We start from the raw sequence: 22,598 nt of genomic DNA on the forward strand, positions 1-22,598 counted from the left end.
GAGTTCAATTCCCAGCAACCACATGGTGGCTCACAGCCATCTGTAATAGGATCTGATGCCCTCTTCTGGTGTGTCTGAAGACAGCGACGGTGTACTCATATATATAAAATAAATATAAAAAAAGAATAAAATAAAGAATTATTTTTTTGGGTGAACGTGATGGTCCATACCTTTAATCCTGTCTCTTGGGAGGTAGAGGCAGATCTACCTCAGTCTGAGGCTAGCTGCATAGTGAGACTCTGTATGACTGTGAGAAGACCCCTCACACTCACTCACACACGCTTTTAACCAGGTACAGTATCCTACGTTTGTAAGCCTAGCACTCAAGAGGCTTAGGTAAGAGTATTGTTACAAATTCAAGGCCAGCCTGAGTTACACTGCGTTCTTTACCAACTTTGGCTATAAAATAGTTGAGCCTGTTTCTGAAACAAACAGACTGCAGAGATGGCTCAAAGGTTAAGAGTGCTTATTATTCTTGTAGAAGACATGAGTTTGGTTCCCAGCACCTACAATTCTAGCTCTAAGAGATCTGATACCCTCTTCTTGACTCTGTGGGCACCTGCATTTGCATGCATATATCCCCGCACAGATAAACATGTACACATGACTAAAAAGCACTACAATAAAGTCTTGTAGGAACAACAACCCGAAACTCCCAAACACTATCATTAAAAGTTTAATTTAAACTTCCTGTGATTTTCTTTTTCCCCAATTAGAAAGTCATTGCTGGTTTTAATTTGAAGTTAGATTGAATTTCGGTTTGGAGTAACCTGATCAGAGTGCCCGTGTCACATTTGTCATCCATATTGTTTAGCTACATCTTGAGAAATCTAATTCCTTTTGTTGGGAATAGTTTTTGTTTTTTTTAAATATTTGTGCACGGACCTGAGTAATAGGCTTTTACAAAATAAATAAAACTAAAAAATGATTCTCTCTGTCCACATCCTTTCCTGTTTCTTATGCTAGTCACTTGGAGTGCTTTTGGCTGTTACTGATTTTTGAACCTTTTTTTTTTTTTAAAGAATTATTTATTTTGTGTATATGAGTACACTCTAGCTGTCTTCAGAGGGCATCAGATCCCATTACAGATAGTTGTGAGCCACCATGTGGTTGCTGGGAATTCAATTCAGGACCTTTGGAAGCGCTCTTTTTTTTTTTTTTTTTTTTTTTTTTTTGGTTCTTTTTTTCGGAGCTGGGGACCGAACCCAGGGCCTTGCGCTTCCTAGGCAAGCGCTCTATCACTGAGCTAAATCCCCAACCCCCAGTAAGTGCTCTTAACCATTGAGCCATCTCTCCAGCCCTGAACTTTTATGTCTCTAAACAAAGGGTTTATGGTATTATCCCATTTTGGTTTTGTGTATTATATGAGAGTTTTTTATTATGAACTGTAGGTCTAATGAAATGGCTATGCCTAATGAAATGGCTTATTGAGTAAAGTGTTTGCTGTGCAACTTCATGATCTGACTTTGATCCCTGGAACCCAAGTAAAAGAAGGGAGAAAGAAAGACTAAATTCTACAAAGTTGTCCTCTGACCTTTATGTGAGTGCTGTGGTACACATGCACCCTCTTAGTATAAACACCCAGTAAATAAAAAGATCTTTTTGTTTGGTTGGTTGGTTTATGGTTTTTCCAGGTAGGATTTTTCTGTGTAGCCCTGGCTATACTGGGACTCCCTCTATAGACCAAGCTGGCCTTAAACTAAGAGATCCATCTGCCTCTGCCTCTGCCTCCTGAGTGCTGCTGGAATTAACAGCCATGAACAACATAAAAATTAAATTTAGAACACTTTATGTCCCTTATATTAACTTCTTTTTTCTCTCTTTAAGGGACAGGCTCTCGTGTATCTCCAGCTTGATGAGTAGCCAAGGTTGACCTTGGGATTCTCATCTGGCGGTCTCCACTGATTAATAGAGTCATCTTTCTAGCCCTTCACTTTAGGATATTTGTTTGTACATAAATATATTTATACCCCAACCAAATCCAGTGTGACTCAAAGCTACCTATGTGTTCACTACATAGCAGAGGTTGGCCTTGAACTCTGATTCTCTGACCTGAGTGGTGTGATACACATAACTGGTATCCTCAAGGTTTTAGCATACTCTCCTCTGCACCACACTCCCTGTGTGTGTCTGTATGTAGATCTACATATGTGCATGTGCGTGTTCTGTGTGTATATGCACCATGTGCGCACAGGTGCCTGTGGAGTCCTAAAGAGGAGGGCATTGGATCCCTGAAATACACAGAATTACCAGGTGTTTGTGACTTTGCCAGTATGGGTGTTAGGAACCAAACTCTGGTCCTTTGCTAGGAACGAGCTCTCTTGACCACAGAAATGTGTCCAGCCTTGCAGCTTAATTCAAAATATTTCTTTTGGTTTTGGTTGTAGGTGTGTTTTGTTTTGTTTAGTGGTGGTGATGGTTGGTTTTTTTAGTTTAGTGTATATTTTTTTGTACTGCATAATGTGCAAAGTATAAATTTTTATTAAATCCTTTTTTATATCTTGAAAGTGGACCCAGTGAAATTCAATTTTAAGGTTTGATATTTGTAAAAACCATTGTCTCTATTCCTTTGCATGTTAACAGTATCAGTTTAATTAAAGGAGATTTACATTTTAAGTCTAAAATAATGTTTATATTTACAGACAACATACAGAGTTAGGATGCTGGAATTTTACTTACCTGGTGAAATTTTTATTTTAAAACATTAATTTTGTGTGTATGTACATTCACAATCTTGAACATGAAGTGTTTGTGGAGGTCAGAAACTGGTTCTCCTATCATGTTGGTTCTATGGATGGAACTCAGATCATCAGACTTGGGAGCAACAGCCTACCTGAGGAACCATCTTTCTGGCCTACTGTTTTTATTTTTAAAGTCAGATTTCATATGTCCCAGTCTGGCCTCCAACTTACTATGTAGCAGAAAATAACCTTAAATGTCAAGTCCTCCTGTCTTCACCTTCTGAGAACTTGAATTACAGGTGTGTGCTTCCATACCTAGATTTTATGGAACTAGGGGTCAAAATCAGTGCTTTTGTGCATACTAGGCAAGCATTCTACCAGCCACTCTGGGGAAAAGGCTCTTTATTATCTTTTGATAAATAAAGTTAGGATACTTGAAATTAATCTCTTTCCCTAAAGACTTCATACTTTTTTTTTTTTTTTTTTTTTTTTTCAGATTGTTGCCAGCAAAGGAGGTTTTGAAATAGTCACCAAAGAGAAGAAATGGTCTAAAGTGGGTAGCCGTTTGGGATATCTGCCAGGAAAAGGAACTGGGTCTCTTTTGAAGTCACACTATGAAAGAATTCTCTACCCATATGAGCTTTTCCAATCTGGTGTCAGCCTTATGGTGAGATGCATCATAGTTCTTAGAGTGGAAAATTTAATTTGCCACGTACAAACTTGAAGTGATATTTGCTGTTTCTAGACACCGAAATTTGAGAAGAAAAAGTGTGTTAAAAATTAGAACTATTTCTAGTGGTTTGCAGGGTAAAGGACAATGCAAATGAAGGGTGTCTTTATATTTAATATAAATCTTCATGATTTCTGGAAAAGAGTTTTGGTTTGGTTTTTGTCTGTTTTGGAACTTTTGAAACAGTGTCTCACTGTAGCCTAGAATTCACTGTTAGATTGACCTCCAGCTTATAGATACCAACCTGCTCCTGCCCCCTGAGTGCTGTGACTAAAACTGAGCTGCCACACCCAGCACCAGCCCCACTTCTTAATGTTGGCTAAACCTTAAAGTGGGCATTTCAGAGGTTTCCGATTTGAGTCTGAACCTCTTACTTTCACAGCTTTAACCAGTTAAGTCTTTGTATTAACCACCACACACTGCAAAAAGAAGCTTTCTGATCAAATTGGTTGGCAGCACTAATATATGAACATAAATATTTAAGATCCAATTTGACAGGCATAACCTTGACTACGTAGCAAAATAGCAGTAAATTTCTCACTAGGGACTATCACTTTTCCAGCCATAGGCTTTTTGATTATGTATATAGTATCAAAGGTGACTTCCCTTCTGTGAAACAGACCTCAGATCCAAGAAGTGACTGGTTAGGTACCACTATGGCTCTCATGCCACTATTAAACTAGGAGGCCCATGTGTCTGGCAAGTTGATAGTTCACCATTCAGGGTTACCTTAAACTTTTTTTGTGAGGAATGTTCAATCTTGAATGTTCTTTTTTCTCACTGGCTGTCTTACTTAGTTTACTGCTTCGAACACATACCACGACTAAGGCAACTCCTATAAGGACAATATTTAATTGGGGCTGGCTTACAAGGTTCAGAAGCTCAGTCCATTATCAACAAGGCAGGGACATGGCAGCATCCAGGCACGATGGAGGAGCTAAGAGTTCTACATCTTCATCTGAAGGTTACTAGCAGAATACTGGCTTGGAGGTTGCTAGGATGAGGGTCTTAAAGCCCATGCTCACAGTGACACACCTATTCCGACAAGGCCACACCTCCTAATGGTGCCACCCCCTAAGCCAAGCTTATACAAACCATCATATTCCTTCCACTCTCTGGCCCCCATAGGCTTGTTCAAACACATGATTCTATGGAGGCTCTATCTAGCAATAGGAATAAAAAAGGACATTTAGTCCAACTTCAAAAGTCTCTATAGTCTATAGCAGTCTCAACACTGTTAAAAGATCCATCTAATCACCTAACTATAATCCCCAAATCAAGATAGGAAACCATCGGAGCAAACTCCAGACTTTGTGTCAAAGTGGTCTTCAGATCTCCAACTTCCTTTTCATCATTGTTGACTTCAACAAACTTATTTTCCTGGGCTGGTTCCAGTCCCTGTTAGCAGCATTCCTCAGCAGATATCCTATGACTCTGGCATCTAGAAAATCTTGGAAACAGCTTCTTTGTTCCCTCAGAAAACACTTCCCAGAAGATTTCACCTTAGTGAAGCTGGTCTCTTCTTAATCCCTACTAGTTTCTTAGCTCAGCTAACCAGCATTAGTTGTCCCAGTAGTCCCTTTTATTTTTCACTCTAAAGCCAGATCCACATGGCCAAAGACGCCGAGTTCTACTGTTTACAGGAACTGGAGCGTGACCTCCTTGTTCTATTATCACTAGCTTTCCGTTTTCGAACTTCTTTACTACCTAAGCTTGATGTCCTAGATCTTGTTCTATAGATTGACCTTGAAATCAGAGATCTGCATGCCTATCTTCTGGGATTAAAGGTGTGTCCCACCATGCCTGCATCTAAATTTAGCTGGGTAGGAACTTGCCCCAAAGTCTCACTCCTTTAATTTGCTTCCTCCCGGAACACAAGATTCAGTTCCATTTCACTTCCTGGTGCCCCTTTAATACTCAAACCATGCATTTTATATTTTTCTTTTCTAAGCTTGCTACACTTCTTCAAAATGCTCTTCATGACACTTAACCAGAGAACAGTCTCTGCTGGTCTTTTTGGAGACTTCCTTTGTCAGTGTAATTAATATAAATCTCTTTACCGTAGCCTCATGTAGAGTCTAAAGAGAAGGGCAAAACACAGCCACATTCTTCACCAAAATACCACATACTGAAATTGTTCTCCACTGAAAGCTCTTGGGCCAGTTCTGCACAGTTCACATCACTCTCAGCAGTGATCCCCAGCTCTGAAAAAAAGAACCAAAAAAAAAAAAAAAAAAAAAAAAAAGACCCACTTAAAGCTGTCCAAATCCAAACGCCCAAAATCCACATTCTTCCAGACAAAAGCATTGTCAGGCCTATCACAGCAATACCCCAATGACTGGTACCAACTTATTTCTTAGGGTTTTACTGCTGTGAACAGACACCATGACTAAGGCAACTCTTTTTGGTTCTTTTTTTTCGGAGCTGGGGACCGAACCCAGGGCCTTGCGCTTCCTAGGCAAGCGCTCTACCACTGAGCTAAATCCCCAACCCCCTTTTTTTTTTTTAAAGATTTTATTCATTTATTATATATAAGTACACTGTAGCTGACTTCAGACACACCAGAAGAGGGCATCAGATCTCATTACAGATGGTTGTGAGCCACCATGTGGTTGCTGGGAATTGAACTCAGGACGTCTGGAAGAGTAGTCAGGTGCTCTTAACCGCTGAGCCATCTCTCCAGCCCCGACTGAGGCAACTCTTATGAGGTCACATTTAATTGGGGCTGACTTACGGGTTTAGAGGTTCAGTCTGTTATCAAGGCAGCACCCAGGCAGGCATAGTGCAAGAGGAGCTGAGAGTTTTACATCTTCATCTGAAGGCTGCTAGCAGACTATAGGCTTCCAGGCAGCTAGGATATTGGTCTTAAAGCCCACACCCACATTGATACACCTACTCCAACAGGGTCACCTCCTAATAGTGCCACTCCCTGGGCCAAGCATATACAAACCATCACACATATGTTCTGTAACTAGAGCTACAGAGAGTTGTGAGCTGCCATGTAGGTGCTGGGAACTTAGTGCTCCTCTGAAAAGAGTAGCATGTGCTCTCAGCCTCTGACCCATCTTTAGCTTTTCTCCCTTTTTATGACCTCCATACAGTTGTCTTCTTATATCTTTTGTTCATTAAAATTGAGCTCTTTGCTTTATACTTGAAAGGGTTTGGTATTTATTCTGGATATGCCTTTTTTCGAGTTTTTTTTTAAGTTTTTTTTTTAATATTTTGTGATAAATGTTGTTTGACATTTTTATAGTGATGTCTGTTTGAAGGTTTACCTTCCCATTGACTTCCTACAAATTGTTTTTGATGTAACTTTATTTTTTGAGACTATGTCTTTCTCTGGAGCTCAAAGAAATATATAGAGTTATTGTTAAAAAAATATGTATTGGGGTTGGGGATTTAGCTCAGTGGTAGAGCGCTTGCCTAGGAAGCGCAAGGCCCTGGGTTCGGTCCCCAGCTCCAAAAAAAAAGAACCAAAAAAAAAATATGTATTTATTTTTATTTTTTTTTGAGAAACAGGTCTTAACTATTTAGCCCTGGCTGGCTTCTAACCACTAACTTGGATATCTGTGTGCCTCCCTGTTCTCCCAAAGTCAGCAGGCCCTTTTTTCTTTCTTTCTCTTTCTTTTTCTTTTTTTCTTTTTCTTTTCACTAAGTTTATTTTCTATTGAGACAGAATGTTGCTATGTAGTTCAGCAGGCCAGGACTCCTCCATATGTAGACCAAGCAGGCCTTGAACACTAGTGATCATATGTGCCATCATACTTGTTTCTAGCCCTTTTTTTTTTAATTAATTTTTTTTATTTACATGAGTACACTGTAGCTGTTTTCCAACACACCAGAAGAGGGCATCAGATGGTTGTGAACCACCATGTGGTTGCTGGGATTTGAACTCAGGACCTCTGGAAGAGCAGCCTGCGCTCTTAACCACTGAGCCATCTCTCTCCAGCCCGTTAGTGTGGTTTAAATCTTGTTCCCTCTTGCCCTGGTAATGGATCATCTATTTATCTCTGCCTTCTAGGTAGTTAGGAGACATTTCATATATTATATTTTCTGATGTAATTATGGTACTTATATATAAGCCATTTTTATTTTAGTTGATAATGGCCCAGAAATATGAAGTTGGCAGTTTACACCAATGAAAAACTCCAAATTTAGGTAAATTTAGGTAAATATAGGTAAAAAGACAAACGTGCAGTAAAGCCATATTAATGTGCAGTGCTAGAGGCCATATTAATATAACTTTATTATATTACCATAGTTCTGTTTTGTTTTGTTTTTTTCTACAACCCCAACTGTGAGAAGTAATTTTTTCTAATTTGTAGGAAGTGATGTTTACCTTTAAGGCTAGCTTTTCCTTTTGACTTTCTACTTTGGTCTGCAATATACCTGCTATTCTTCAACGTTCTCCATGCTGTCTGATCCTTATGAATGACATACTTGCCCTTGATCACATTCCCATACACCCCAAGGAAAATATTACTATACTGTACTTTAGAGTATTGTTTTCTCTTTTGTGTGTGACAGGGCTTTCTGTAGCCTCTCCACTCCTTTCTTTTTCGACAAGTTCTTACTGTGTAGCCCTCATTGGCCTGAAAAATGTCTATGTAGACTAGGCTAGCCTCAGACTCACAGAGATCCACCTACTTTTACCTCACTGGTGTTGGGATTAAAGGTGTATACTATCACACCTATCCGTGAACTTCCTTTTTTAAAATTTTTTTATTTTTCCCCCATCTTTATTAAATTGGGTATTTCTTATTTACATTTAAAATGTTATTCCCTTTCCGGGTTTCCAGGCCAACATCCTCCTCACCCTCCCCTTCTATATGGGTGTTCCCTTCCCCATTTTCCCTCATTACCACCTTCCCCTCAAGAATCGAGTTCACTGGGGGTCCAGCCTTGGCAGGACCAAGGGCTTTCCCTTCCACTGGTGCCATAACTAGGCTATTCATCGCTACCTATGCAGTTGGAGCCCAGGGTCAGTCCATGTATAGTCTTTGGATAGTGGCTTAGTCCCTGGAAGCTCTGGTTGGTCGGCATTGTTCATATGGGGCCTCAAGCCCCTTCAAGCTCTTTCAAATCTTTCTCTGAATCCTTCACCGGGGGTCCCGTTTTCAGTTCAGTGGTTTGCTGCTGCATGTATTTGCCCAATTCTGGCTGTGTGTCTCAGGAGAGATCTATATCTGGTTCCTGTCAGCCTGCACTTCTTAGCTTCATCCATCTTGTCTAATTGTCTAATATGTATGAGCCACGTGTGGGGCAGGCTCTGAATGGGCGTTCCTTCAGCCTCTGTTCTAAACTTTGCCTCCCTATTCCCTCCTAAGGGTATTCTTGTCCCCCTTTTAAAGAAGGAGTGAAGCATCGCATTTTGGTCATCCTTCTTGAGTTTCATGTGTTCTGTACATCTAGGGGAATTCGAGCATTTGGGCTAATATCCACTTATCAATGAGTGCATACCATGTGTGTTTTTCTGTGATTGGGTTACCACACTCAGGATGATATTTTCCAGTTCCATCCATTTGCCTATGAATTTCATAAGGTCATTGTTTTTGATAGCTGAGTAGTATTCCATTGTGTAGATGTACCACATTTTCTGTATCCATTCCTCTGTTGAAGGGCATCTGGGTTCTTTCAAGCTTCTGGCAATTATAAATAAGGCTTCTATGAACACAGTGGAGCATGTATCTTTGTTATATGTTGGGGCATCTTTTGGGTATATGCCCAAGAGAGGTATAGCTGGGTCCTCAGGTAGTACAATGTCGAATTTTCTGAGGAACCTCCAGACCGATTTCCAGAATGGTTGTACCAGTCTGCAATCCCACCAAAAATGGAGGAGTGTTCCTCTTTCGCCACATCTTTAATTTCTTTATCTTCCTTGACCAGATTATCATTGAGTAGAGCATTGTTCAACTTCCATGTATATCTGGGCATTCTTTCCTTATTGTTATTGAAGACCAGCTTTAGCCCTTGGTGGTCTGATAGGACGCATGGTATTATTTCTATCTTTCTGTGTCTGTTGAGGCCTATTTCATGCCCGATTATATGGTTATTTTTGGAGAAAGTACCATGAGGTGGTGAGAAGAAGGTATATCCTTTTGTTTTAGGATAGAATGTTCTATAAATATCTTTTATATATGAACCGTTTGGTTCATAACTTCTGTTAGTCTGTCTGTGTCTGTTTAATTTCTGTTTCCATGATCTGTCCATTGATGAGAATGGGCTGTTGAAATCTCCTACTATTGTTGTGTGAGGTGCAATGTGTGCTTTGAGCTTTAGTAAGTTTTCTTTTATGTATGTAAGCGCCCTTGTATTTAGAGCATATTTAGGATTGAGAGTTCACCTTGGTGGATTTTTCCTTTGATGAATATGAAGTGTCCTTCCTTATCTTTTTTGGTGACTTTTGGTTGAAAATTGATTTCATTCGATATTAGAATGGCTACTCCAGCTTGCTTCTTCAGACCATTTGCTTGGAAATTTGTTTTCCTGCCTTTTAGTCTGAGATAGTGTCTGTCTTTGTCTCTGAGGTGTGTTTCCTGTAGGCAGCAAAATGCTGGGTCCTTATTATGTATCCAGTTTGCTAATCTGTGTCTTTTTATTGGGGAGTTGAGTCCATTGATGTTGAGAGATATTAAGGAATAGTGATTGTTGCTTCCTGTTATCTTTGTATTTGGAGATGAGTTTATGTTTGTGTGCTTGTCTTTGTTTTGTTGCAAAACGATTAGTTTCTTGCTTTTTCTAGGGTGTAGTTTGCCTCCTTGTGTTGGGCTTTACCATTTATTATCCTTTGTAAGGTTGGATGTGTAGAAAGATACTATGTAAATTTGGTTTTGTTATGGAATATCTTGGTTTCTCCATCTATGTTAATTGAGACTTTTGCTGGATACAGTGACCTGGGCTGGCATTTGTGTTCTCTTAGGGTCTGTATGACATCTGTCCAGGATCTTCTGGCTTTCATAGTCTGGTGAGAAGTCTGGTATAATTCTGATAGGTCTGCCTTTATATGTTACTTGACCTTTTTCCCTTACTGCTTGCTTTTATTATTCTTTATTTGTTTTGTGCATTTGGTGTTTTGACTATTATGTGATGGGAGGAGTTTCTTTTCTGGTCCAATATATTTGGAGTTCTGTAGGCTTCTTGTATGTTTATGGGCATCTCTTTTTTTGGGTTAGGGAAGTTTTCTTCTATGATTTTGTTGAAGATATTTACTGGTCCTTTGAGCTGGGAGTCTTCACTCTCTTCTATAACTATTATCCTTAGGTTTGATCTTCTCATTGAGTCCTGGATTTCCTGTATGTTTTGGGCCAGTAGCTTTTTCCTTTTTAAATTATCTTTGACAGTTGTGTCGATGATTTCTATGGAATCTTCTGCTCCTGAGATTGTCTCTTGTGTCTCTTGTATTCTGTTGGTGATGCTTGTATTTATGGCTCCTTGTCTCTTCCTTTGGTTTTCTATATCCAGGGTTGTCTCCCTTTGTGCTTTCTTTATTGTTTCTATTTCCATTTTCAATTCCTTCACCTGTTTGATTGTGTTTAATTCTTTCAGGGATTTTTGTGTTTCTAAGGACTTCTTCTTGTTTACTTGTGTTTTCCTGCATTTCTCTAAGGGAGTTCTTTATGTCTTTCTTAAAGTCCTCCATCACCATGATCAAATGTGATTTTAAATCTAGATCTTGCTTTTCTGGTGTGTTTGGATGTCCAGTGTTTGCTTTGGTGGGAGAATTGTGTTCCGATGCTGCCATGTAGTCTTGGTTTCTGTTGCTTGGGTTCCTTCGCTTGCCTTTCACCATCAGGTTGTCTCTGGTTTTACCTTGTTCTGCTATTTCTGACAGTGGCTTGACCTTCCTATAGGCCTGTGTGTCAGGAGTGCTGTAGACCTGTTTTCCTGTTTTCTTTCAGCCAGTTATGGGAACAGAGTGTTCTGCTTTCAGGTGTGTAGTCGTTCCTGTCCACTGGCTCTCAGCTGTTCCTGTGGGTGTGTGTCCTGAGTTCACCAGGCAGGTCACTTGGAGCAGAAAATTTGGTCTTACCTCTGGTCTCGGGCCTGCAGTCGCTCCTCGGGGCAGAGTTTCAGCTCTCCATGAGGGCAGCAACCAGAAGGGTCTGACCCTACTTCTGGGTCCCTGTGTGTGGGGGCCCTGATGGCACTAGGTGTCTTCCTGTAGAGTCAGAAATGTGGGCAGAGAGTAGTCTGCTCTGGCTTCCCAGTTGTGTCTGCCCCCCTGAAGGTCTAGCTCTCCCTCCCACAGGATTTGGGTGCAGGGAGTTGTTTGACCGGGTCTGTTCAGATCTGGGCACAGTCTAGACCTTAGGGCTCCTGCAGCTTGAGTGCCCCTATCTTCCTGTTCCCAGAGGCCCTACACAGTTTCCTCTTGGCCCAGGGGTGTGGGCAAAGGTGGGCCGAAGTGGCGGTCTCTTCTGCCCTGCAGTCTCAGGATTGCCCACACGTCTGGGCGATGAGCTCTCTCTCCCACTGGGTTTGGGAACAGGGAGCTGTGGGCTAGGATCAGCGAGGTTTGGGCACCAGCTAGTATAGTTCTGTTTTTATAGTCAGTATATTTGTTTGTTTGGTTTTTCTGAGACAGTGTCTCTGTATAGTCCTGGCTGTCCTGGAACTTCCTCTGTAAGCCAGGCTGGCGTTGAACTCAGAGATAGCCTGCCTCTGCCACCCCTATCCAGCTATAGTCAGCATCTTACTGTGCCTAATTTACAAGTTGAAGTTTTGGGGTCACAGAGATGATGGTTTTGCAGCAGAAAGACTTGATATTTTGCAAAGAACTCAGCTTCAGTTCTTAGCTACCTACATGGCAGCTTACAATCATCTTAAATTCCAGTTAATGGGTATCTGATGTCCGTTCTCACCTTCAAGGACACCAGAAACTAATATGTATGCAGGCAAAACATTCAACACAGGATTTTTTAAAAAAAATTGTTGCAAGTTGAAGTTTAACTATAAATATACAGAAAAGATACTTAGAATTCAGCACTGTGCAATTTCAGACATCTAATGGGGAGCTTCAAACAAATGCCCCACGGATAGGAGGAACTACTCTGTCTTTCTACCCTATCACCAGTGTTATGCTGTCTTTGTGTTTTTAAAGGTCTTTTATGTTTATGCATGTCTAGTTTGGGTTGTATAATGGCCAAGCCATCTCTCCAGTCTCTAGTTTGTGTCTGTCGGTATGTGGGTATGTGCAAATGAGTGCAGGAACCCACAGCAGTCAGGCATTTTCTCCTCCAGCAGCTAGAGTCATAGGCAGTTCAGAGCTGTCTGATGTGGGTGCTAGGAACCATACTTGGGCCCTCTGTGAGAGCAATACATAGACTTTAACTGCTGAGCCATCTTCAACCCCTACTGTACAATCTTCAGTATTGTTTTATAGTAAATTTTGAAACCTCATAAGTTCTCTAATTTGGTTTCATTTCAATTTTTAAGACAGTTTGCATTTTCACATAAATTTTAGTGTTTGCTTTCAATTCCCATGAAAGGCAATCCTAGTGGGCATGTTGAAGAATACAAATAAATCCCCTTAAGGGCTTGGTGTGGTGGTGCCTGCCTGCAATTCTAGAGGAGCAGAACTTCCAAACCATTCTCTGTTTTATGGAGAATTCCAGGCCAGTTCTGATGTCTTACAGAGTGCATAAGATAGTCTGACGGACAAAGCAGAATTTCCTTTGCCAGGGATTGCTTTGAACTTATAGATGAGTGTGAGATCAGGATTACCATCTGGATTCATACGGTGCTAGGGAGTTATCGGGAATTTGCTAATTCTCCCCTCATATTCAAACTTGTTTTATTAGTTAATTTTCTCTCCTTTTGTGTCCTCTTTTAGGGTGTACAAATGCCTGATTTAGATCTTAAGGAAAAAGTTGAAGCTGAGGTTCTCAGTACTGACATCCAGCCTTCCCCAGAGCGGGGAACAAGAATGAATATCCCACCAAAGAGAACAAGACGAGTTAAATCCCAGGTAACTATCAGTGTCCATGGTCCATTTAAAATTTTAGTGTGCATGTATTTGTGTACACACCATAGTACGCATGTGGAGGTCAGAGGACAATTTTCGGAAGTCAGTTCTCTCCTCCTACCATGGACGCACCTTTGGCTGTCATGCTTTGTGGGAAGTGCCTTTACTTGGTGAGCCCTGTGGACCTTACCCACTCCCCACCCCCAGTTCCCTAAAATAGGATTTTTCTGACTGTACTGGAACTCATTGTGTAAACCAGGCTGGCCTTTAAGTTAGAAATACATCTGCCGGGGCTGGAGAGATGGCTCAGCGGTTAAGAGCACCGACTGCTCTTCCAGAGGTCCTGAGTTCAAGTCCCAGCAACCACATAGTGGCTCACAACCATCTGTAAAGAAATCCGATGCCCTCTTCTGGTGTATCTGAAGACAGCTACAGTGTACTTATATATAATAACTGAATAAATCTTAAAAAAAGAAAAAAGGAAAAAAAGAAATACACCTGCCTCTGCCTCCTGAGCTGGGATTAAAGACATTTGCCACCACTGCCTAGTTCCCATGGACTATTTTTAATAGAATTTGTTTGGGATTTGGGTTTTTAAGAGACAGGATCTCATGAACTTAATAATTTGGGGAAGTAGTTTATTGTGTTTGTTGTTTTTGTTTGTTTGTTTATATAACCCTGACTGTCTTGGAACTAGCTCTATAGATCAGACTGGCCTCAAACTCAGAGATCAGCCTGCCTGTGCCTCCTAAGTACTGCTATTAAAGGCCCAAGCCACCACTGCCAGTTTTAGCTCTTAAAACTAATTGTGTGATTCGGAGTAATAACACTAATCCTTTTACTTATTTATTTATTTATAGTCAGACTCTGGAGAAGTAAATAGAAATACAGAACTGAAGAAACTTCAGATTTTTGGGGCTGGACCCAAAGTAGTAGGCCTGGCAGTAGGAGCAAAAGATAAAGAAGGTAAAATTTGTTACTAAATGAAGTGCAATGATCTGGTTGTTAAAAGGCTCAAGTATATTTGAATTTCACTCTGTGCTGGGAATTCTTAACATTTCTAAACTTGCTTGTTTGTAGGCAGACAGGCTTTTTTAATGGTAGAGGTATTAGATGTAATGTGTAAGGAATAAATATTATACTGTATTTTTTTACTTTTGTCCCCCATGTCTAATATACAGCACGAAACTTCATTTAATGTCTAAAGGGTAATTTCGCTTCACTAATAATTAAGTTATTGGTTGCCACATAGTCTTCTTAAAGTTATTCCTTTTACGTTAAAGAGATTCTCAGGGGGTTGGGGATTTAGCTCAGTGGTAGAGCGCTTGCCTAGCAAGCCCAAGGCCCTGGGTTTGGTCCCCAGCTCCGAAAAAAAAGAAAAGAAAGAAAAAAAAAAGGAGATTCTCAGACTTTTAGTAGAGAAATACACTGAGGTTAGAACTTTAGAAACTCTGGCCATCATTTTAATTTTTTAAATAATTTGTCCTCTGTGTTGTACCATTGAAATAAAGTTTCTTTAAAGTGCCTGGTTTAGCATCATATTAGAAACTTCTGTGAGTAGAGTTCCTGATGCAAAAATCATGTTGCACTATTTTTATATAGCATGTTAATTTAAAATGTATTTTAACCAAGAGTAAGCTGCATCATTTGAGTGTAATAATTAATGAATTATTTCAAGTCATACAGTGCTCTGCATTTATGAGATGACTAACTAATATAATATGGATTATAGGCTGAATTGTAAGGGGTCAGATAATATTGTTATACTCTCAAGACTTTGAGAATGTCCAGGCCTGGTTATACAGTTTATTATAATTCCAGTTACCCAGTAGGCTGAGACAGACATAGGTTTGAGACTGACCTGGACTACACAGTGAGTTTCTGGCCAATCTAGGCAATTTGGAGAGACAAAATAGCATTAAAGATAGATTAAAGATAAAAGGCAAGAGACGTAGCTTAGTGGTAAAATATTTACCTATATAAACAAAATCAATCTAAAAACACAAAATGAAAAAGAACAGCATACAGTCAGTATAATAATAACTACCCGTACTTCAGACATTTTTAAGACCTAATTTTTGTTTTTTAAAACTTTCCTCTTTTTTGTTTTGTTTTTGTGGGTTTCTTTTATTATTTTTGACAATCCTCTTGTTTAGCCTCACACACCTAGGATTACAAATGTGAGCTATCATGCCTGGCTCTTTTGTTTTGTTTTTTTTTGACAGGGTCTTACTGTGTATTTGGGGCTGTCTTAGAACTTGCTATGTAGACAAGTCTGGCCTTAAACTTACATAAATCTGCCTGCCTTTGCCTCCTGAGTACTGGGATTAACTCTGTGCACAGCCATTCCTGACCTTATGCCATTCTTATAATCATTGTGTTGCCTGACAATAATCTTAAAGAAAAAGCTATGACTAAAAGCTACCCCACTCCATAGCATACATGTACATAGTATGTAATAAGTATATCATGCAGACATTCATTGAAGGTATTACCTCTCTAGATTTGTCTAGACTAGAATCCCGAATCTGCAATATACCGTCAATATGATCTTAAAGAAGTTAATCTAATTTTGCTATACCTTAAGTTCTTTATCTTCAGCTGCCACAGTAACTAAGTCTGTCTCAAAGCGTTGTGAGACTTTATCTAATTTAAGTAATTTTAAAAAATGTGTGGTCCATAATAAGCACTCAACATCAGTTTACTTTTATTATATAACTTTTTTTTCAAGATGAGGTCACCCGAAGACGGAAAGTTACCAACAGGTCAGATGCATTTAACATGCAGATGAGACAACGGAAAGGAACTCTCTCTGTTAACTTTGTAAGTGATTTGGGGTTTGTCGGGCTGGAAAAGGTTTATTTTTGTCTTGCTGTGTGTTGATACATGGTGTTCAATTAGCTTATTTGATTAAGACAGTGTAGAAAGTCTCGAGTTGAGCTTTAGTTTATGTTTATTACCTTTGTTTGTCTTATGTACATTCCCCGTGTGCCTGTGGGTAACCAGGGTAGAGAAGTGAGTAGATGTCTGTACAGTCAGCCTCTGTGTCTTCAGTTCTATCTCCACTGCTTTAAACAAACACAGGTCAAAAACTCTGAAAATTGGTTTTGGGGGTTGGAGAGATGGCTCAGTGGTTAAGAGCACCCGACTGCTCTTCCAGAGGTCATGTGTTCAAGTCCCAGCAACCACATGGTGGCTCACAACCATCTGTAAAGAGATCTGATGCCCTCTTCTGGTGTGTCTGAAGACAGTTACAGTGTACTTATATATAATAAATAAATAAATCTCTAAAAAAAAAATTGGTTTTGGAGCTGGAGAGGTGTTCAGTGTTAAACGCACTGGACACTCTTCTTTCTTGGGTTCCACACCAAGCACACACCTGACAGCTCCTAACTGTCTGTAATTCCAATTGCAGGGGATCTGATGCCCTGTTCTGGCCTCTGGCTTCTCAGAGCACTATGCATGTGTATGGTACACAGTAAAAAACAAACAAAACCAGCAACAACAACAGAAACCTTCATAAATATTTTTAAAATTATAATAATTGCTTTTATACTGAGCAATGCAGAGCTCTTTTCTTTTCTTCTGTCTTTTTTAAAAAACATGAGACAGGGGGTTGGGGATTTAGCTCAGTGGTAGAGTGCTTGCCTAGCAAGCGCAAGGCCCTGGGTTTGGTCCCCAGCTCCGAAAAAAAAGAAAAGAAGGAAAAAAACAAAAAAAAAACAAAAAAAAAAAAACATGAGACAGGTTCTGGCTACATAAGCCAGGCTGGCCTAGAACTTAGAGTGAAGCCTAAGTAGCCTTAGATATGAGATGATTCTGGCTTAACCTCTTGTGCTGGGGTTACAGGTATGCATCAGCAGGCTCACCATAAAATAACCCCTTTTCCTTGGCATTATTTATTAAACAATATAGTGTGGCAGTTACATAATATTATATAAATAATCTTCAGATGACTTTCTCTAAAGGATGGTATATATAGAAGATAGACAATATTAAGCCTTTTTATTTTATATAAGGGATTTAATCACCCGTAGGTTTTGGTATGTCCTGGGATGGGTATGCATGGTTGGAACCTGGGCTAAAACTTAGCAAATCCCAAGGATTGAAAATTTAAATGAATTTATCTTTATTTCATGTACATTGATGTTTTGCCTGCATGCATGTCTGTGCGAGGTGTCAAATTCCCTGAAATAGAGACAGTTGTGAGCTGTCACATGGGTGCTGGGAATTGAAACTAGGCCCTTTGGAAGAGAACTAGGCCATCTCTCTAGTCCTCTCCAAGGATTTTTAAAAATCATTGAGGTGGGGTCGTCAATAGCAGTTTTCCAGAATTCATTCTATAGTATAGTATCCGTATGTGGAATGAATGTTATTTTTGAAGTTTAAGTTTACTTTTCCAATTCCCTAGATTATACTGTTTCTTTATTCTGACACCTTCTTATAGTTTTGTTAATTTGCCTATAGAAGTTCTGGGGAGAATTGTTAGAAATAGATTTCTTTAGCATTAGCTATGTTTAATTTTTAGTGTACATTGTTTTATTTGTTTTATGGAGTAGTTCATGGGAAAAATATAATACTCTATACTTATAGAAAAATAATTACTTTTATTATCTTCATAGGTCGATCTCTATGTTTGCATGTTTTGTGGTCGAGGAAACAATGAGGATAAACTGCTTTTGTGTGACGGGTGTGATGACAGCTACCATACATTTTGTCTGCTTCCACCACTTCCTGATGTGCCCAAAGGAGACTGGAGGTGTCCTAAATGTGTTGCTGAGGTACAGATGTCCCCTGATGGATCCATTTAAATAGTGACAGTAGTACATGCATGTAATAGAAACATGTTTCCTAAAACTTGTCACAGTCTCCTGTTTATAGTTGTTGAAAAATCTCCAGGATTTTAAAGAGAACTATTTTGAGTAGATGTGCAACAGCTGTATTTTAGACAGCTTTTCTTAACTTTTTTTCCTTCTCTGACTATTGGTTAGATAATTTTATTGTTTAGGTTTATGAGACTTTCAAAATTGTAAAGTTTAAAATAAAATGTGAATAGAACTAAGCAAGAATATAAAAAACATTTTACCCTAGAGAGATGCTCATCAGTAATTGCTTACATTTCTTGAGGACCCAGGTTTGATTTCCAGCACCCACATGGTAGTGCACCACCGTCTATAAGTCCTAATTCCAGAAAATCCTACACCCTTTTCTGTCCTGCTTGGGTACTAGACTTACACTTGGTATACAGATGTACATGCAAGCAAAATACTCATGAGTTTATAAGTTTATAATTACAAAGGACCACCAGGAGGTGCTGATGCACACCTTTAATCATAGCACTTGGGAGCAGAGATAGGCAGATCTGAGTTTGAGGCCAGCCTGGTCTACATGGTGAGTAACAGGACAGCCAGGGCTACACAGAGAAACCCTGCCTCCCCTCTCGTGCTGTCCCCAATCTACCTTTATTTACTCTCTTTTAGCTCTCTTTTAGTTTAAATCCAGGATAGGTACAGTACCACACAGATTCTGTGTCCAGTGGCCTTTCAAGGAAGTTTGCTTTGGAATTTGGCAAGAACCATACCACTATTTCCATGGGCTGGAGTTACTTTTCCCCAGATCACTCTGGTTTTGTTTGGTTTACCTCTAGGAGTCACCATATTGTTTTTTGCTTTGTAAACATAAGCACATCTCTTGCCTAAGTAGAACTCAAGTTTCATCTCGGGCATAAACGCCTTCACTTTTAAGAAGAGCCATGTGCTGTCTTTGGTTCTGGAGACCTTACTTGTAGCCTGCAAAAATGGTCTTGCACCACAGCCTTCCAGACCCACTTCCTTTTCTTTTTTTTTAGAAGTCCTGTTCCCAGCAGGCCTCCACAGGCACCAAGATGGCCAAGAAACCCTGTCTTCAGGGGAAAAGAATTACCAAATACCAGAGCTCTTGGTTTATTTGAAAGTGTTGATATTTTAGATGGTGGTTATTCCCTAGACTTGAAACAGCATTACATGTAAGTCGTCTCTGACAGACTAAGCACTTTCAGAAGACCGCCAATTCTCAAAATCAAGATTTTGCAAATACTTACAAAGTGATTACCAAAATCTTTGTGTATTTGTTAACAAAACCGCAAACCACGGGTATGAAATACAAAATCTCTTGAAATTATACTATTGAACCCCAAATTACTGAAATAAATCTCAGCTTCTGTGACTATATGTATAGGATCTTGTGAACTTTTTATTCACAAAGCTTTGTACATAGATTTTTTTGAAAACAAGACTTTTTCATTTTTTTCTTTTTTTGACAAGGTCTTATGCTGTATCCCAGTCTGGCCTTGAACTCAATGTAACCCTCAACTGTCTTATTTATATATTTCTAGAGTAAAAATTAAATAAGTTATAGATTTTATCGTGTGTGTGGGAGTTTTGCCTGCATTTATATCTTTGCAACACATGTATGCTTGATGCCTGTGGAGACTAGAAGAGGGCATTACATCCATTATTAGTTACTTCTCTATTGCTGTGATAAAATATTATAACAAAGGGAGTTTGTAGAAGAAAGTTTGCTTAGACTTACAATTCCTGATAGATAAGAGTTTGTCATGGCAGAAAGATACACAACAAAGCATCAGCAGGCATGACTACAGGAGCAGAAGGCTGAGTATTCACACATTGAACCATAGTTTCAAGAAAATAGAATGAACTAAACAAAACAAGTGATTAAACTCCCAAAGCCTGCTCCAGTGACACATTCCCTCCATGAATTCCCACTTCGTAAGCCTCCCCAAATACCAACTACCAAATACCAGTCTACCAACTGGGGACCAAGCATTCAAATGCCTGTAAGTATGGGGAATGCTTCTCATTCACACCATCCCAGATCCCCTAGAACTGGAGTTATAAGTGATTGTGAGCCACCATGTGGGTTTTAGGGAATAAACTCAGGTCTTCTCAAAGAACAGCTAGTGCTCTTAACTGCTGAGCCATCTCTCCAGCCCGTGGATGATTGTTACGGTGAGGATTAGACATGAAGCTCTGAAATGTGAGAGGCACTCACCTATTATAAATAGGTGCTGTTTGTTAGCTTGTGCAGATGTGACTCGCTTATACTTTCATTTTTAATCTTTTTCCTTCTTCTGTCTCCTTCTCTTTTTGCTTTTTCCTTGGTAAGATCTTCTAGGTAGCTGTGGCTGACAAGGAACTTAGGATCCTTTTGCTCCTCGTACCTGAGTGCTGCAATTATAGATATGTCTGCCTTACTGAAAGATAATACTGTTAGGAAATGCCTTATCTTTTTATTTATTTTAACAAAATGTCATGATAGATCTCTGAAGAAAAGGAATGTTTGGGATATCCAGGTGCAATCAGAGGATTTTATGCCCTTTTAATTACTACTTGTTAAAAGACTTAGAGATATTTGAGTTTCTGGTGACTGGTAGTGTGAAGAAACCATTCTCCTAGCCTAACAGTCCAGTGGATGTCCTATAACACAAACCTTTCTTTCCTCTGTGAATATTTATTTATTTACTTGATGGATGATAAGAATGTTAACATCCTTGTGTTTGCTTCCTAGTTAGTCTTCCTTTGCAGGCTTGTTTTGGTAGCAGAACATTACCCCAGAAGAGTGAACATTCAGTTGAGATTCTAGTTTGAAGTATCTAATTTCTTGCAAATAACTAGTACTTGTTTTGCTGTGTAAGAGTGATTAGATTTGTTTCAGCTAAAGGAATGATCAAGAAAAGCTATATTTGACATTTATTTGCTGTATGTCTGGATATCAGCCTTAGGGTCTGAGAGCTTATTCCACTGTTACCATCCATAGCTCTTGTTATTTTGCCAGATTTGATGCTTGCGTTTTCAATTTCAGTGAGGTTACCTCAGGCATCTTTTCCCCCCACAGGAATGTAACAAACCTCGAGAAGCCTTTGGATTTGAGCAAGCTATAAGAGAATATACACTTCAAAGCTTCGGAGAGATGGCAGATAATTTTAAGTCTGATTATTTCAATATGCCAGTGCATGTGAGTAGCTATCATTTAGGTTGGCTTAGAGAGAAGCAAAGAAATGTTTCCTGTCAAGTTTTGTAGAAATCTGGAACAATATGAAAAAGGTTAGAGACTACCAAATTTTAACATTAGGGACCAATAATCTGTTTTGTTAATTTCATTTTTTTTGTTTTGTTTGTTTTTTGTTGTTGTTTATGAAATGTAGTCTCGCTGTGTCGCATTGGCTGGCCTGGAACTTAATCTATAGACCAGGCTAGCCTGGAACTCATAGAGATCCTCTGCCTCCTGGTACTGGGATCAAAGGTATGCACCACTACAGCTCATATGAAAAGCATTTTGATATTTAAATTTTAGTTATCTTTAGCTTTTCCCTGTTCTCAGTGGAGAGATAATACGAGTGAATTCTGCTCTGGGAAATGGGGTGATTTTTTTTGTTTTTATCATGTTTTTGTTCACGTGGTCTGTATATTATGTTTTAGAGGATTATAGTTACAATGAGTTAATATCATCTTTGGTTTTATTATAGATGGTTCCTACAGAGCTAGTAGAAAAGGAGTTCTGGCGGCTAGTAAGTAGTATTGAAGAAGACGTCATTGTAGAGTATGGAGCTGATATCTCTTCAAAAGATTTTGGAAGTGGATTTCCTATAAAGGATGGTCAGAGAAAGATGTTACCAGAAGAGGAGGTGTGGATACTGTTATGTAAACTTCTTACTCTGAAGCTGATGTTGCATTTTCATAGAAAACTTTCTTTTCTCTATTCCTAAGGGACCTTGCCAGTGTCAAATAGGAAATACATAGAATTTAGACAATATAAGTAAATGTTAATTTTATAAACCGTGATTTTTGAACTGATCATGAGTGTACATGAGTATAATCCCAGTGCTTTGGAAACTAAGGTATAAGATTTATGAGTAGTTCAGCTTGAGCTGCATACCGAGACTGTCATAAACAAAGCATATTCAGAATAGCTTTACGAATTAAAGTTAGTTTAGTTAAAAATCCTGTTTGAACATTGTTTTTTAAAAATTTATTATAATTGGGAGCCAGAGTCAGGCAGATCTTCCTGAGGTCAGCCTGATATGTACATTAAGTTCCAGGAACAACAACCCTAATTTTGTTTTGTCTCTGTGTGTCACATGCTATTGGATTGTTTGGGGTAGTCAAAGGACAATTTATGAGAGTCAGTTCTCTCGTTCTGTAGAGTTTCTCAAGGCTCTGACTGA

The 22,598-nt window shown here is 39.3% G+C and overlaps 1 protein-coding gene across 3 annotated transcripts in view; it reads left to right on the plus strand.

Moving 5' to 3' along the window:
* The window catches only part of Kdm5a (lysine demethylase 5A), a 78,155-nt gene that overhangs the window by 5,946 nt on the left and 49,611 nt on the right, over positions 1 to 22,598 (plus strand). For all 3 annotated transcript variants that reach the window (XM_087657663.1, NM_001277177.1, NM_001277178.1), the window contains 7 exon segments: positions 3,178 to 3,348; positions 13,244 to 13,378; positions 14,236 to 14,341; positions 16,107 to 16,198; positions 17,998 to 18,156; positions 21,269 to 21,388; positions 21,900 to 22,058. In XM_087657663.1, coding sequence (XP_087513789.1) covers positions 3,178 to 3,348; positions 13,244 to 13,378; positions 14,236 to 14,341; positions 16,107 to 16,198; positions 17,998 to 18,156; positions 21,269 to 21,388; positions 21,900 to 22,058 — 942 coding nt within the window.

The sequence above is a fragment of the Rattus norvegicus genome, chromosome 4 (assembly GCF_021556685.1).
Source record: "Rattus norvegicus strain SHRSP/BbbUtx chromosome 4, alternate assembly SHRSP_T2T, whole genome shotgun sequence".
Taxonomy (NCBI): Eukaryota; Metazoa; Chordata; class Mammalia; order Rodentia; family Muridae; genus Rattus; species Rattus norvegicus.